The 18579-nt window shown below is 41.5% G+C and overlaps 1 protein-coding gene across 1 annotated transcript in view; it reads left to right on the top strand.

Moving 5' to 3' along the window:
* Positions 1-18579, top strand: part of mboat2a (membrane bound O-acyltransferase domain containing 2a) — a 43867-nt gene that overhangs the window by 12977 nt on the left and 12311 nt on the right. The window contains exons 2-5 of the mRNA XM_054796762.1: positions 5187-5332; positions 10272-10349; positions 16532-16627; positions 18246-18301. Of these exons, the coding sequence (XP_054652737.1) occupies positions 5187-5332; positions 10272-10349; positions 16532-16627; positions 18246-18301 (376 nt within the window). The remainder of the gene's footprint in view (positions 1-5186; positions 5333-10271; positions 10350-16531; positions 16628-18245; positions 18302-18579) is intronic.

Genomic DNA, 18579 nt, shown 5'->3' on the forward strand with positions numbered 1-18579 from the left:
ATCCATGTATTATGAATGAAGAAACATTGTACACTGCAAAACGCGTTTTCGCTAATCTACGAGACGAGTGTATTGATAGAGGCGTTGTTAAGACTTTTATGTCGCCTTTTAACATCCTATTGCGTTTGGCATCTTGAGTTCCAGGTCGTGATTCATGTGCGCACACTGTAAAGCAGATCAGAGAGAAATGCTGCAAGCCGTGCAGTTGTTCTTATGAGTCGCCACATCTGTGTGTGTATGTGTCATCACAACACAGGCCAAATTATAGCAGTGGAGCAGGAAGTATGGTCTGTTGTAATGGTTTAGTATGAACGAGGGACTGGCCAACAAATCTCTTAACAATTAAACATTGAGTGCCAGAGAGGTTTAGTAGCCTGTGTTCATAGTTAAACCTCAAGTAACAAGATTATAAACACTGATAAATGCGAGCATGTTAACAATTGACAAATCAGTCTGCTAGCTAAAAATAGCCAGAAGTTGATTGGCTGCAGACGTACTGACATGCTAACTTTGTCTGCTTGGGGGACCTCACTCCATTTACTTGAAACCATCTGGGTCGTAGTTCTACTTATACAATTGGATAATAAATTAATCATAGATTCATCGATTAATTGTTGCAGCAATTGTTGTAGCCATGAGTATCGGCCGATACCAATATCAATACGATCAGAGATCAGAATGAATCATACATACTTTTATTACTTATTTTGTAGTGTGGAATGTTAAAAAATGCTTGATCAAGTGATATTACTCAAACAACGGAGATTTGTTTTTCCTCCATGGTATTGCGAGGATCCTCATGCTGTTTTTTGTGGCGCTGATCCGTGATGGTGTTGGTCGTGTTGAACTTCCCCGGTTCTTGTGCATAGCAAGTTTTGCATTAAAAAACAAATCCATACCAAGTTGGAGGCCTACAATTAGCCTTAAAACTGGTGATATATTGAGATTCAAAAGAGTCAAATAAGCAGAATGTACATGTTTGGTACATTGATGGTTAAGGTGGGGTGTTTTGTTTTTACAGTGGCAAACTTCTTTTCTTTTTTTAAGTAAACAAGAATTGACAAGTAAGAATTGGTTGCATATGCAGTGCATTACGCATTCGTCATTGAAGGCAAGTGTTTGATCGTTTTTGTTTATTCAATAGGGAAATACTGAAAACAAAGGCTATTAGTATTGATAAATGCATTGTGGGCTTTCCCTGTCTATACGCTACCTTGAACAATGCAGCTCCTCTGGCACACCCTCCTCCTAGCTCTGTCCACATGACATTCCTTTCTTGCAGCGCAACTTGCTGCTAGGGAAGGGTTCGGACTTCACACTCTCAAGTTTGAGTTCCTCAACTTTTACCTCTTTTGTCTTTAAGCCCCTTTTAAGGAAACACCCACTTATGTAAACTGCTCTCAGTGGAAGGTGTGATGCTGCTTCCTATGCAGGGCAAGAGGGCATGCTTGTAAATACGCATGCACAGATGAAGTATTTGTTTATCCCGCAAACATTAAACTATTTGACATCCACCGCTTCTTTTGACGTGTTATCTGATAGCGAGCGACTTGTTTGCATTTCCTTTCAGACCATCCAGCTGTGACTTCCTCTCGAACAGAGCAGCTTGAAGTAATCAAAGCGTGAAATGAGTTTGAAAACTGTGGATTTGGTCAACAACACATTATATTGCTTGCAGTAGAGGAGCGTCATTTGATGGGATTGCTGTATTAGTAAAGTCTTGTTTTATTTTTAGCACTTAAGAGGTCTATTTTTGAATGATGGCGATTGCTGTCAGTCTCTGTGCTATAACCTTTTATTGGCACCCGCTGTTGATGACTTTTGACTTTTGATTGTGGGTGAAAATAGCATTTAAATTTCACCTGAAGCTCTAAATAAACACCTATTATAGGTCTCTGCTTTATGTGATTAATTTCTCTTGCCTTTCTAATCGTCCCTTGGACAATATCACCCATGACAACAGCAGACAATTAGCCCCTGCTAAACTCATGTACAGAATATTGACAAAGTCGACAGAAACACTTCTTAATAAATGAATCAATCACGGTTTGGCCTTGAGCTGGGGTCCTTAATTAATAGTTAAAATGATGCACTTCTGAGAGCCGTAACATCATAACGTATAGCATGAATTATAATTAGGGGTGCTGTATTGTACGTCAGTATTGGACGATTTCCGTGAAAAAGCATGGTATCGGCATAAGCCGATACTTACTTTTAAGAGCCGATCCCCTTCGCCGATGAGCTCCGCCCCGTTGCTGCAGCCAGCCTCTAGTGACCATCTCCCGTAAGTCAAATATGTTTTTGTAAATTTTATGGTCCCCCTTTCATATAATATAGCCCAGCGGTCACCAACGTGGTCCCCGCGGGCACCGGAGAGCCGACCACAAGGCGCCTGCAAGCCTGCTTTTCATTTAGTTTTTAAGTTAATAATGTGAGAACACTAGAAAGAAATGCATTCTGAAATACAAAATGTGAGTTATAGATACCAACATTTAGTTAATTTTCTGGTAAAACAAACATATTCGCATATTCGGTTGCTGTACTTGTCCATCGTAATATATGCCGTATATCACACACAACAATGTAACATTAAGGAGTGCGGGAGTACACAGATGTTAGCAACACTAGCATAGTTAGGTGTGCTAAAGTGCTAACATCACAGTCACATTTTAACAACATCATGCAACATACGTTTTTATGCAAATATCGAGCCAAAAATATCAGTGGGCCGTTATTATTGGACATCCCTAAATATAAGATGTGTAGACTGTGTTTTTTCTGTACAAAGCTATCTTCTTTTAAAATCTCAACATTTCAAAACCGATTGATTTTTGTCATAAACAGGTTTTCTGGACACATTACTTAACGTCTCATACTACTTATAACATCATTAAAAAGTTCATTTAGCATAATGGGGACCTTTTAATGAACTTTTCCACAGCAATCTTTCGTAACAGCACACCCCATATTTTCCTTTATCGCTGTAGGTGTAATGACCATTTGTCCCTGCACCCTGCTCCTAAATGCTTTATGATACAGTACCCTCTGATGTTTTGTTATTACATCTGTCGCCCATGTGGACTACTAGAGGGCCGAGCACATGTACTTGAGGCTATATCTGTCTCACTCAGGCTCTCTCATTAATCATGCAGGAAGCATAGATAATGGATGGCGTTTGTGGTGTCTCTAGCCCTTTCACTGCTTACCGGCCAGACAGATCTATTTGCATGACCTATATTTACGAGCAAGCTATTGTGCTGTCAGTGGCCGTGACATCAAGTGACCATGTCGGGATCTTATTGGATGAGTGCCAACTGATGCGGCTGATTTAGTGTAAATTACACCTTTGCATCTATTTAAAGACGGTTGGCCTAGATGGCCTATATGAAATTCATAGATACCTAACAACAACAACAACAACAACAACAACAACAACAACAACAACAACACAGTGAACCTTGGGTAGACAGGTTTGCACATACAGTATGCACAATCACAAATACTGAAAATATTATAGCTCCCGGTCTTGGCATTTGGTTCAAAAGTTCACTGTCAGCATACCATGCTGATCTGTTATACACAGTATGACATTTTCTGTACATTGCTATTTAATATCAGACACCATAAAGTCCATAAGGTCAAGGATTAGTAGAGATGAACTGTCACGTATGAGAAAAAGGTCCTGCGACCTTCCCTTGGTGGATCCTGTTGATCTTCCCATTGTGTCATTGTGTGAGTAAAGCCTCTTTGGTGCCATTAAAGGATAAAACAGCTGCTTTCTGCTGCGTTTATGAAACAATGCACAGAAACAATGTGTTCACATGTAAACAACTCAGTCGTGCTAAATAAGACTTTGTAGTGTCAGTCTTTAACTATCACATTATTGCCATTAGCTCTACTTTTACAGTGGATTCTGCCAATTCACATACACACGTAAAGTAAACATGTTTGTCAATTCACATACATACATATCATGTGTACATTACGTGTACACACATAATGTAACCATAGGTATGTCCTTGTCTGTCCATTCACATACACATAGGCCTGTCACGATGATCAGTAAGTCAAACCGCACGATAAATCAAAACGAACTTGATGATTTTGCCGGCCTCGATATATTGACATGTGCATGCGTGTTTGCTTTTCTCCTCTCTCTCGACCAAACAGGCCTGATAACAAGAGGGCTCACTCCTTGCATCTGTTTCAACACCTGGGTGTGTTAGTTCTGTAGTGGAATGAACGAAGTGAGTGAACCCTCCTGTCAGTCATTCAGTCTCTTTGTCCCAGTGAGGAGAGGCGCGCTACACGCTAGCGGGTGCACTACTTGCTAGCTGTGTGTATTGTGCGCTACACGATTTCTTACTTTCTTTGTGCCTGTTGTGTATAAAAAACGATCTGATGTCAATTTCAGCCAGTTTGCGTATCGTCATCTTGTGACATGAAAAAGTTTGTGACAAAGACAATGAAATAAATAATCCAAAACGGTGGAACTTACGTTTCAGTGATTCCCGAAGTGTAACACCTCAATATGCACCAAACGCATTTTGACAGGCCTACATACACACATTGTGTAAACAGGTTTATCCATACATGTAACCGTATGTTTGGTGTCCGCACACACACACGTACACACACGCAGACAAACGCGCACACACGTCATCTTACGTCTGTCCTTTCACAAAACACGTAATGTAACTGTATGCATGTCTGTTCACATACACGTGTAATGTAAACGTTTGTCCATTCACATACTGTGTGTACATCACAGAATGATATGCCCACGTAAACACCTGTCTTTCCAACACATGTGTGTCACAAACACACATAATACAACCATATCTCAGTCCATTCACATACATATGCCATATAAATATATTGAGTGTTTATTGTATAGATTGTATTAGTGGGCTAATTAGCTAGTTAGCGCCTAGCTATCTACCTATTCTACATTCTGCCAGTTTATAGTGCTACATATATATGTGTGGTCTTTTAACTCATTAACTATTTTTTTTCTCTAAATTTGTATGTAAGACATGTTCTACTTCCCTCTTTCAGTTTGTCTGACATTGATATTACATCTCTTAGGGGAACAAACAGCAGCAGGTTAGCATCTTAAGCTAAAATGAAGCTTACTGAAATGGCGACCCTCTCACAAGACTGCCACGTTGTGCTTCCCCGTGCAGGTAAACTTTGTGGCATGCCAGCTGTTTGCTCTGCTAATGGCCGTGTGGTTCCGTCTCTACCTCCATCCCAGTAAGACAAGTCCCTTCGTCAGACACGTTGTGGCCACTCTGCTGGGATTCTACTTGGCTCTCTTCTGCTTTGGCTGGTGAGTCATTCCTCCTTTGTGTCAAAACTATTCTTATTAGCTTCCTGTCTTCCAATCCCTTCCTTCCTTCCTTTAGAGCCAGAAAAGCTGGAAGCTCAGGGAAAAAAACCCAACAAAATGACTTTCTGTAATTCAGACGTGTTGACCAGATGGCTGCATTGGGTAGTAAATAAATGACACCACTTCCCTTTCTCATCCCAGCCAAAGCAAATAGATCAATCACCCTTGAATAGACAACCAACAACACATCAACACATGACAGAGTGCCTCAATGTGCGTGTCCTGTGATCCAGTGCCAATAATGATAGTATCAGTGCTTAAATGAAGGTTTCCACTATAAATCGATACAATGCATCAACAACACAATACAATGCAGAGAGGAATTATTCAGGGAGCAGAGTGAAACAATGGTGCCACGGTCATGTAAATTTAAACAAAAAGAACTGCCTGTTCTGTTTGGCCCGGCAGACATCATGTAAATGTCATCATAGTTTGAATAACCGCACATCAGAGCCCCCACGGTAAAAAATAAATACCTAAATAAAATTCCTTTTGTCACTTTGACAAAGTCATGGTGTGTCTAAAATGGCTCAAAGAGTCAATACAAGACGTTTACATTCTTGACAGCCTGCCAGAGAACGCTATTTGCTACATTAATAGTCTATAATCCAGAATAGATTGCTGTACCTGAGTAGGCTTTTAGAGAGAGAGCATGGCTCTCTATATGCAGTATAAATAACATCTACACTTTCTGATGTAATCACATAATGCTAATGTATATAATAATGAAATACAGTAATATTGCAACAACCACTATTAATCTTGATCACACTGTCGCCGCAAGTGCTACCTTTTATAATAGATCACATTGCCAAGATGATTGGGATGCGTTAAAGCTACCATCTTTGTCACTGAAATCATTTACTCTCTTTGGATCCACCACATAACTGTTGCTTGTGGCATTCCACAACTGTTTTTCCATTCACACACACACACACACACACACACACACGATGCAGTCATATGTACAGTAATGGAAAAAATGATTAGACCACCCTTGTTTCTTCAGTTTATAGCTATGCATGTAAGAACTTAAGTGGTTTTGGTTATTATCAAGAAAACCATGAAATTTGCTTGATATCAGCTCTTAAATGAAACGCTTATGAGCTATATTTGTTATCATCATACATCATATTTGTCCAAACAAATGTACCTTTTAGTTGTACCAGGCATTAAAATGGATCAATAAACTGAAGAAACAAGGGTAATGTAACCATATGTCGAGTCCATTCATATACACATGTAATATGTTTAATGCAACATGTTTGTCCATTCACATACAGCATGTGCATAGAGTAACCATACAGTATGTCTGTCCGTATATATACAAACATCTGTCTGTCACTCACAATGTAGCCATATATTTGTCCATTTACAGTACATATAACGTACATGTAACGGAAACATGTTTGTCCATTCTCATATTGTACGTACATAATTCTGTAGTTTTATTTCTGTCATTTCACATGCACACAAAATGTAAACATCTGCCTGATTCTTGATGAAAAAGTAATCATATGCCTGTCCATTCACATACACGTTAATGTGAGCATGTTTGTCCATTCACATATGTGCATAATGTAACCACATGCTTCTCCATTCTCTCACACACACACACACACACACACACACACACACACACACACACACACACACACGTATGCATCTGGAATTCACAAACAATGTAACCGCGTGCTTGTCCGTTCACACGCGCGTCATGTGTCATGTTTGCCCATTCACATATGGAAGGAATGCAACCATATGTACATTCACATACTCACATAAGGTAAACATTCATTTTATTATTGAGGCCTCAAAAATATTCCACCCAGGGAAGATCGGCCACCCACACTTTCCCACATTTCCCATTTGTTAACTGTGAACTTCAAGCAGGCTATGCACTCGGAGGGCACCTGGCCCGTGTGTGTTTATGATCCACTGTAGCATTGTGCACTACGAAGATAACCCCCCCACCCCACCACACCCCAAGCCAGCGGGTTGGTCTTTTGGATGTCTTTCCGTCTTCCTTCCATGTACGCTACTGCTGCCCTTCATTGACTTATTGTTCCCTGCATCCACAACGCTGCTAACACAATGTGACATCTCTCCTTTCCTTTGGGGGCTCTGGTATGATGTCAAGATGCTCTGCCAACTCCCCCCGCCACCGGTTCAAAGGCCTGACTGGTAGCTGCTGGCACTGCTTTAGTGAGTGTGGATGGGGATGCATCACAGGAAGGGGATGGGATGGATGTGTGTCTTCTGAGAGTCCCAGTTTGATCATTGCCTACATTCCTACATTCCATGACACAGTGCTGCTTCACATGGGTGATGGTGTGGCTGCTTTCATAATGTTGTAATTTCCTCTTTTTTTGGTGTCGGTCACAGATGACAAAGAAGAAGATGTTACAGAAAAAAGGAACAGTGTGATTTCCCACAAACGCGGCATCACACTTTCTTGTTGTGAGACACCATGCCGTAATTGCCTGTCACTTTGAGGCCTCTACTGTATATGGCCCTAGGTTTTTTTTGGAGCTGTGGTGGTGGGCTGGACGGGAGGGCGGACTGCTGCAGCTGCGTCAGCAAATTTAGTTTTTTGTTAAGACAAATAACGATTTTGTATGGCTTATTTATTTATTAACTTATTTAATTGTTTCAACAACCAGCAGAACATGAACCGAGAACATTGCAAAATTGTTAATTTAATGGCAAAGTTGCTGAGAGCACTTGAACTGAGAGCCTAAAACGTCAAGCCTCCTTTTGTCACCTGACCTATTTAGTCAAACACTACTGTGTGACTACCGTAAAGCACCGTGTATAAACCGCACCCGTGTATTAACCGCACCCCCATTTTCAGGCTCACGGCGGGGGAAAAAAATCTTTTAGTTCATAAATGCTTGCCAACTCTTTCATCTCAAATCAACACGCGTAAAGGTACTAATCAATTTCAAAAAGAAGAATAAAGAAGAAATCTGAACTTCGGCATCTAGAGCTTTAGTATTATGGCTAAGCACAGATTAATAATAATAATAAAAAATCAAAATAAAGAAATTTGCAATTTTCAGAGATGTTTTGATATCTTATCTTTCACTGCTTCTCTTTTTCTCTATTATTTTATTGCATTGCTTCAGTGTGAATTTGAATAAACTCTAACGTTGTATTGTATTTTACATTTGCAATGTTTTAATGGAAGCTTAGGTTAGCTTCAGTGTATATAGAGATCGTTTCACTGTGTGAAAATACAGACAGCCGTCAGATAAGTTAGTTGCATACACTAGCATTTTCAGCAACTGTACAGCAGAGGGCGCTAAAGTCAAAGCAACTGTCTGACCCACAGACGGCTATTCTAAAATGGACTTCTCGGCAGTTTCTGCGTCTGGTCACAGACCTGTCATCGTGTATAAACCGCACCCCGATTTTTTCCTTCTTACCAGTGGAAAAAAAGTGCGGTTTATACACGGTGCTTTACGGTATTTATTAGACTATTTATTAATATTATTTTTTTGTTCAAAATGTGTTGAATCTGATATTGCAGCTCACTATATACGTTTGTTTTTTTTTTTTAAGAAATGTCCAGACCACCATGGGGCTGCCATCTTGCATTGCAATAGCGTTGAGTTGTATTGAGAGATAGCTGAGTTTACTACCTGTCAGTATCACGATAATGCAGCATTTGGTTACAATTTTCAGTCCAGGAGCAACGTCAGTTTTCACAGCTTTCACACTCATAAGAAAAGGAGCAATGGGAACTTACGTGTCGATACCAATGCAGTATGTCTTTTATAGTCATGCAGTTTTTAAATATACAGTATAACGATGCATTGATCGCAGTGTTTCCCATACATTCATTTATTTGTGGCTGCCCGCCACAAATAGATTTGGCATTCCCTTTTCAGCCTTGCTCATGAACTGTATCACTCACCTGTTCTGCCGGATACGAAGAAGACGTAGGAGGACCTATGAGTGTTCGTGAGCAATCAGACCCCTCCAGAGAATCTATTTCAAAAATGAAACTCACGACAGCCAGGGAAGAGACTTTTGGCGACTCTGACATGAAAGCACGTTCCGCTGTTCTCAAGGAGCAGCAGCTGCTGCTGTGGCCCCTCCCCCATTTAAAAGCACTCACAGGTGTCTATCTCTTGTTTGTGATATTTAAAAAAAGGACAAAAAGAAGCAACTGAAGTTCATCTGTAGTTCGAAGCATATTTGTTCCGGTTTTCATGTTGTTTACTCACTTTTGCTAATGTGTTTACGGCCAAAAGGGCAAATTTGATAACGTGTGTACGTCATTACGTCATCCCTACCATACCCCCTAAATCCACCATTTACAAAAAAAGCCACCATTACGGTAAGTTATGGTAGTGGTTTAATTTTATTTGAACATGCATACAAGTTACATTCGAATACGTCACATAATACAATTCACAAAAATAATACAAATAGATAGCATTCCTGTGGGAAACACTGTATCTGATTTATCTGATTGATGAAAATGATTGTCTTCTTTCTTATAAGACAGGGACTTTCAAAGTGTGACAAAGTGAGTCTCTCGGAGAACATAATAGGTACATAATAAGTCATTTCTGGAGCGTATTTGTGACTCGCTTATTGAAAAAACAAAGTTTGCCCATGATATAACAAAAGTTAGCTTAACAAGTTTGAAAAAGATGCTTTTCTTCATTTTTCTCATGCTGCTGTATCAGCCCTGAAGTGTTCTGGAGCCACAAACCCCTGATATAAGGATAACTTGTCTGAACACTGACGATTCCCTTTAAAAATGGCAGTGTGCAACCTTTTTATCAGCATTATCTCTCAACCCAAACATTACTTTTCATGCCAAAAAGTGCATTATTTACATGCTGACTTTCCCCCTCCCCTGCAGGTATTCCCTCCATTTCCTGGTGCAAAGCGGTTTGTCGTACAGCGTGATCGTCTTCGCCGGCCTGGAGCACATGCACAAGTAAGAGCGTGTACGCTAACAACACAACAAGGGCCGCTCGTGAGAGGAGTAAGATCGACCGTCTGCAATTTGTTTGTCTGGCTTTCTCTGAAGCGTACAAGCGAGGGTCACGATGACAATGATTCTGCCCTTAGGCTTACATCTGCGATGATGGCTCATCGGGATACACACACACTCACACACACACACACACACACACACACACACACACACACACCAGCAAACACACACGCACTTTGATGTTATTTTCACCACAATTCAAGGTTACGAGTGCAGGTGTAAACAGAAGATGTTTCCCCCCGTGGGCTGAACACTGAAAATAGATGCTAACAAAACTTTTTTTCACCAAAGCAGCTGTTCTCACAAAAAGAGGCCTCAGTCTGACATTGACCTAAAACAAAGAACAGCACCAAGCTGAATAAATTAAGGATAAAGATACGTCCCTGGATGCTTTGCGGTATCATATTTGCTTACAGGCTTTCATATTTTAATAAGCTATATCACAGTATAGATCTCAAAAGTACCATATTATAACTATTTTTCAACAATTTTAAATCATGATGTATTGGAAGTGTGTGGCCCAAAAAATTAAGATGATTTAAAAGTGCTTTTAGTAAGCTCTTTACAGAGAACACGCTGTTTTGTGCGTCTGTAGCTTTAACGCTAATTAGCTGTGTTGAGTGTGTGGCTCCAGTGAGCTATTGCGCACTTTATCCACTTTTTACATTTACAGTCGTCCCATGCCACTCCCTCATTCTCACTCGCAGTTTTTCAAAAATGTATGAATTAATTAATGATCGCTGTTTCATGGTTGACTATGGCCTATTATTACTAAAAAGCTATTTAAAGTCAAGTCATATGTAGTATTCTGGTCACCAGGCGTCAGTAATGTTACAGTGATGAGACATGACATTACTTTAACACTGCATGCAATCATCCATGGCATGTCCGACATGCCTGACATATAGGGAAAACAAGTTCTCCTGCTATTCCGTGTGGAAGTGGTAAGTTTTTGGCCTCTTACTTTGTCGCTCTTCCCCACTTTGTTTGAATAAATAAATTGGAGGCTAACTAGTTAGCTCAGTAGCATGCTCTGTTTAAAGCGGCGGCCGTCTCTTGTGTCCCTGCTGTGATCTCGTAGCTTGAGCGTAGGAACTGGGCAATGTAGTGTAAACAATGAATAATAGCAGTGTAAAGGTGACTATAGGGGTGTTATTTAATGTCTACACAGCTTTAATAATGGTAAAAACTGTGTTTAGAAAGTCATAAACAGGTTTTCTATGCTGTAACTACGAAAATAGTCAATTTATTAATAATGAATCGAAAATTCACTTATCGCAATCAGGTCTGGAACCAATTAACCGCGATAAAGGAGGGATGACTGTACACTGTAATTCTGCACTTGTTCAACCTTATAGATGCCATATATCATATACAACCAACAACAGCAATCACCGTCACATTAAGGAGTGGGACAGGAGAATGCAAACGTAAACAATATTAGCATAGCTACGTGCGCTACAGCGCAAACATTCCGCTCACATTTTAACAGCAACATTATGCTAGGTTAGCCCATTTGTTGAAGAACAATGAGATGATCAACTTACAGCTCCCACGTCTTTACAAATGGTCGGCAGAGCTTCATGCTTTATTTTAAGATGTGTAGCGAAGCCTTTTTTTGTCCTCTGTAAGTGGGGGGTATATACACGGGGAGGGCGAGTCAGAGGTACTGTATCATGTCCATGAGGAAGGAGGTTTTTCCTTTGTGATGTGATGAAAACCCTAAACTGGAGCAAACGAGTGTCATTCGAACAACTCTTATCGGTGCGTTGTAGCCCATTGTTCTGGCTCTTGTGTACACTAGTTGGCACGTTTGATTGTGCAGCTCCAGCCAAGACAACCCACCTTCACCGCAATGCAAGGTCAAAGTGCAGCTCGGGGGCAGAATCACAAAGGCAGGATGCACTGACATGCCAGTGTTTGCTGAGGGCGTTCAACCCTTCGCCTTAGACAGGAGGGCATTATTGCAGTAGACTGAGGGGCCGTTGATTCCATTTTTAAATGAAAATGCACAAAAACTGTGCCATTGTACTCCTGCTTGCGCATGTACGTCACATCCATTCATGAATGGCGGAGCACATGGCTGTCATTGCGTGTGTGCCGCTCAAGATAGTGAGATTGATAACGCTTCTCCACGGATGTGTACATTTTGCTGTGATCAGCAGCGAGACATACCTCATATAGCTCACATTCTTGATATACGTCGGGTAGAGTTTGAAAAGTATGCTTTTAGATACGATTGTGCAAGACTAGCAGTTCAAAAGAAAGAAAAAGAAAGATCTTTGTCGCATGTACCTTGTACAGCGACATTTATCTCTACACTTAACCCATCCTCTTGCAATGAGCAGCCGTCGTGCAGCACCTACGGTGATAGGTGATAGGTGATGAACTGGTAATGAGACACGGTGGCATGTTTCTAGCTCTCAATCAGATTCTCTTCATCTCGACCTGTCAGATTGTCCTCCACACCCTAAAGGCTAGCATCTCTGCAAAACACATAGCACACTTCTACATTTGTTATCATTCCCCTGTTGTAATGTTTGCACAACGTTTGCATAGACTCACTCCTTTTAATGCAGAAATTCAGTCACTCGGCCATTAGGGAAAGTCCACATGGGAGTGCAGTGTGACAGCTTTTTGGAGCTGCTAAAAGCTTCTTTTTTGGGCGTGGTGAGAATGGCGTTGAATTTGAACCCGGCGAAGAACGGCTGATGAGACTGAGAAATGCTTTGTTCAGAGTGCGAGGCATCGTGTTTCACAGCATTGCCACAGTCTCCCTGCCACTCCCCTTTCAGCCAATGACAGTTCACCTGTTGAACATGTCCAGCAGAATGTTCTAGATGCTGGCAGTCTCCAAATGTGGCACACAGCGCTGCCTGCTGGCTCATGAGAACGAGGGATAAGACGTGCAGATAATGCAAGTACATAAAAGTAATTAAGGGGTCAAAAAAGGAAGTAATTAATGCAGACACCTTTTCTGGATCTTTAGGCCGCCTGCTTGAGGGAATAAGCGCCCCACAGGGCACAATGTTGAGGCTGAGCTTCCCCCCCCCCCACTTCAATGAAGTTGAAAAAAAACCTCTCAAATTGGTCAGAAACGTCTCCATACTTTCTCATATGGTTGCCGGGATGTGCTTATTTACAGTACCCAAACACAAATGGGGGTGGTGTCTATTCAGGGGAGATGTACATTTTTGTAATAATATTATTAGTGTATTACAGTTTATGCCAAGGGAAACTGGAGTTTTTAGAAAGAAAATCCAAATGACTATTGCCGACAATTGCAGTGAAACAGCACTCGGTGGAACCAATAAGATGCAAGGGCTTCCAGGGAACAATAAACATTGTGTATCTATCACATAATAGTCCACATAACCTAAGATCATCAATAATACTCATACATCGGGCGATGAGACGCTACACTTTAATTCCTCTAAGAGACTAATTACAGTACATGCCTCGGTGGGTGCTGCTGTTTTGGTTAGCAGTGGCTAAGTAGTTAATTAATAATCAATAATAAATGTGTGAACAATACAATAGCAGTTACCTTTTTTTCGTATGGATGAACAGGTTTCTATTTGGAGAGATGCCATTAAGAGTACAGCCCACTGTTAGGCAAAAAAAAATCAAACAGGCAGAATATTTTAGGTTGAAGTCCTATATTTATTTCCTGGCGTTTCTGGTAATGGTACTTTACATTTGTGCCACATTTTTGGGCCACCATGGTAACAGTGTTATTACTTTGTCATATTCGATTAAATTTAGATTAGCTCAATAAGCTTAAAAAAATAGAATACAGTTTAAAATATATACAAATAAATACATATAATACGTATAATACCATTTAAAAAGGTCAAACTGATCGAAGTACAGTGGATTAAAACCCTTCGGACGAGGCCAGTGACTGACTGACCCTTGGACATGTTTTTCTTTGAAGGGAAGTGACGGTGACATCAACAGCTGAGGTCTTCTTCCTCCAGTCCAGTCACTCCCACCTCAGCTGCTCAGGCATGCTAGAATATTCTACCACATTTCACTGCTTAGGAAATCACTCGACCACATCAGTGAGGCCGTGGATGACTGTTTCGATTAAGCGGCAGTGCAGATAATGTGTAGAAAAATTCCCTATTTGTGTCGCAAGCTGTTAAACCTGAAATCATATGACTTTCTGTGGAAGCTGTGAAGCAGACAGTGTGAATTACTGCATCACAGCTGCAAGCAGAGCAGATGGATATTTTCTCTGGAGCCCCGCGTGCATTTGAGCAGACACAAGCTAGTTTGTGCTTCGAGGCATTTACAAGCGTGTATGTGCACAACCTGTATGTGAGGTCTACCACTGCTGAAATGCACATTTAGTACTTATTTTGTCTCACTTGTGTGTGTAGGCTCCTGCCTACGTGCACACCTGTCCACTGCTGTCCCACAGTGGGAAGTGTGTTTGCTTTAGTCACAGGCTCTTCTGATGCCTTTAGTGGAAATGAAACATCCCCTTCCCTCCCCCCCCCACCACCCCCCACCCCCACTCCCCCAGGGGTGTGAATTATACAAACACACATCAGATTGGGATAATGGCAGGATCCCTGTTGGGCGTTCTGCAAACAGAACTGCACACACATAGCTTGTATCCATAGTGCAGAAGAAGAAGAAGAAGAAGGAGCAGTAATAATAACAATAGTTGGGTCTTTTCTCTTTTTCTCATCTTGGACGGCACTTCCTGAATCAAAAGGACGTGTTGTGTCTTCAGCTCTGGCCGATGTGTTGTGCTCCTTCTGAGACCAACACAATCCTCTTATTGTTTGCAGCAAGAGGGATGCTAGGTCGCTAGGACTTGGACTCTGCAGAGTCGACCCACAGACTCCTCCCCGTTGTTCTGCCTTTGCGCTTCTTTTCAAAGGTTTTGTTTGTCCTCTGTCACCATTTTCTAACAGTGACATATTATTGGATGTTCTTCTGCCTCTTTGTCCAATTCTTGACCATTTCCATGATGTCGTGTTGTGGAGGCCGTTGGTTTTTTGTACTGCAATGCTGTTTTGACCCGAATGTAAGACAGAAACGTCTGTATTCAGGTTCTAAAGACATATACATTTCAACAGACCGACTTCTCCTGAAGCAAATATGAGCTTTTCTTCCTGTCACTCACACACACACCAGTGACCTTGAGAGCAACAGACACCTGCTGGGAAAAAGTGTTTCAAAGGCCGAGCAACAGAGGAAGAGTGACGAAGCAAATTGTGACACCGGTGATCAATGAAGTAGAGTTATTGACAACTCGAGCGTCTAAGAAATATGTGTCATGAGATATGATAAATGAAATATGATTTCACTGACATGAGTAAGACTTTTGGCAGAAAAAAATGTCACATGGGGAACTGCAGGAGGTCATCACTCAACATAACTGAGTCACGGTCTCAGTAACGCTATAACCATCAGGCAACAGGTGGATAACACATATACAGGTCATATTATAAACAGTGCACGATTGCACACACGGGCAGCTTAGAGGAAATGTTGTCTACAGGGCTCTAATAATGTTCAAAAAAACACATTTAGAATGTCAGAAACAGGTTTTCTAAGCTCTAACGACGAATATATTCAGTTTATTAATATTGAATCCTACATCATGGAAATTCATGTGTCGTGGTCAGGTGTGGAACCAATTAATCGTGACAAACGAGGGACGACTGTACTTAGAGCAACTATTCACAAAACGGTGCCGCAAGACATGCTGGGAGCCGGCATCACTCCCGTCACTGGGATCGATTCCGACTTCCCAGCATGCTTTTTCGGCACTTGTTTTGTAAAAACGTTGGTAAAGTTACATGTTTAGCGTTAACCTGTTTTTTGTGAATTGTTCCCCATAGTAGTAGTTCCCGCACTGTGTGTGTTTACGTACCTTTCACATGTGCTGTCATTTTTGTTTTCACACGGGTCATTTCACGGTGTGACAAGTTCTCTGCCAGTTTAGTATTGGCCGTTTATTACCTGGGATTCCAAATGGCCACTGTATATAATGCAAATTTAAATTGAACTGACACTAAATGTGGCCACGGGGCGCAACTTTGAGACCCCTCCTTTATGACATCACATAGGATTGTAATCATTTACCATTTCCCTCTGTACAGATACTGCTTCATCGTGACGCTGGGCTACTTGATCGTGTGTCAGGTCACACGTGTCTATGTGTTCGATTACGGCATGTACTCTGCAGATTTCACTGGGTAAGTGTGCAAAACAACAAATGATAATGAGAGCATGCAGGATATTTATTCAACTGTGTGCCAGCTCAACACACGTGTCACATTGCTCGGCGCCCTCTGCAGACGCTCGTCCATAGCGACAAGCGTTTGGTTCCCTCTCCTCCACACTTTTTTGAAACAATTCAAGCAGACTGCCTGCACTCAGCAGGGTGTGGGTGGGTAGTTGCTAGGCAACCTAATCCAAACCAATACTGCCTGTTGGAGAGCAGAAATTTCACTCTTTCATCTCCTCTTGTCGTCTGGTCCCTCTTTATTTCTTAATCTAACTGCTTCCAGTCCTTTTTTATGTATAAGATCAGAACAGTGGAACCTCTCTCCCAAATTACAACCATAGGAAATAATGGAAATCAAAGTCATCTGTTCCAGGGTCATGAATTTGCTGTTATCAAACCTTACCTAAACCTTTCACGTCAACAGACCCATACTGCTGTTAGTAAAACGTAAAAGCAAAACCGACTATTCTTTCATAACAAATGTCACCGACGAAACTTAGAGGATCAGGCGCCTTCTTTGTGGAGAATTTGGATGCGAGAGCAGCTTGATGGCACTCCAGCAGGTCCCCAGGCAAACCCTGTTTCCTCCCGTCAGATGATTCCAACCACTTTTCGGGCTATCCGCCTTGGACCTCCAACTGCCACGCACAGACGGGCGCGTGTCCGGCGTTTTGGCTACATTAGCCGCCACCCGACCGATGATCACATCGCGAGCCTCGGAAACTCACCACACCCTAGAAAGTGCCCCCCCCCAAAGGCCGTACCAAACTAAAGCTTTTTAAGGCGCCACCGCGGCGAGGCACTTCATGTGGCATGTTTTGCTGGGTGCAAAACGTATACCACTCTCACAACCACAGGAAGTCCCACACGGCAGACGTGCTTGTTTTGGCTGTGTGAAGGGAAAGTGGGCGGGAGACGGCCGCTATAGGCTGGATGCTGCAATGGAGGCGGAGCTGATTGCCATTATAAAGCAAGTATATGCCAATATCGTGCTTTTTTACTGAAATTGGCTGATACTGATCGGTGGCCGATCGATCGGCGGAACCCTAATAAAAACCCTTAATTTAGTATTTTTTTTGTCTTTGATTTTCTCTCAAAAAAATATTTTTCCAATAAGACTATTGAATGAAAAAGACAGGTTGTCTTACATTGATGGCAATACAGTAATAATGTGTATGTCCACGCCGGAGTCTTAAATTTGATCCTCACTTGTAGAACGTCTCAATAAAGCTACAAAGAAAAATCCAAGAAAAAGAGTTCATCCTTTTATGCTCACATGGTTAATGCGTTATTGCAGTTTCAACTCCAAAGTTGGCTTGACTTTAGCGCTATACTCATGCTACACAGGGCTTCCCCTTTTTCACCATCCTCCTCATCTTCAGGGAGAACATCCCATTAAAAATCTCATGTGGTCACTATTATTGGATTGGATAATACATTCATTATTTTCAGGATGCGATCATAAATCTATATCCCTCCAACAAATGAGGGCTGTTATTACTGTATAAGAGGATTCCTCACATTACATCCTTAATTATATTTAAGAATTCCAGCCACTGAGCAGCTTTTCTTCTTGTCTTCATCAGGCCCATGATGGTGATAACACAGAAGATTACCAGCCTTGCATTTGAAATACACGACGGTAAGACGGACTTGACATGTGTTTTACCGAGTGAAAACCTTTGTCTATTTCTGCTGAGTTTAAAAAGCGGATCACACGGTCACATACTCAAGCCCAGGACCAGTGAACCATGCACAAAGCGTATAAACACTGTTATGTAACAAAGCGATGACCTACTGTTCTCTCTCCATGGCTCTCTGTTAAACGTTTAAATGGCTGACTTAAAACACAAGAGAACACATGGCCTTAAAGCATCCGTTCCTTTCCGAGCTAAACAAGGTCACGCCACGTGAAACATG

This window comes from Dunckerocampus dactyliophorus, chromosome 13, assembly GCF_027744805.1.
Source record: "Dunckerocampus dactyliophorus isolate RoL2022-P2 chromosome 13, RoL_Ddac_1.1, whole genome shotgun sequence".
NCBI lineage: Eukaryota > Metazoa > Chordata > Actinopteri > Syngnathiformes > Syngnathidae > Dunckerocampus > Dunckerocampus dactyliophorus.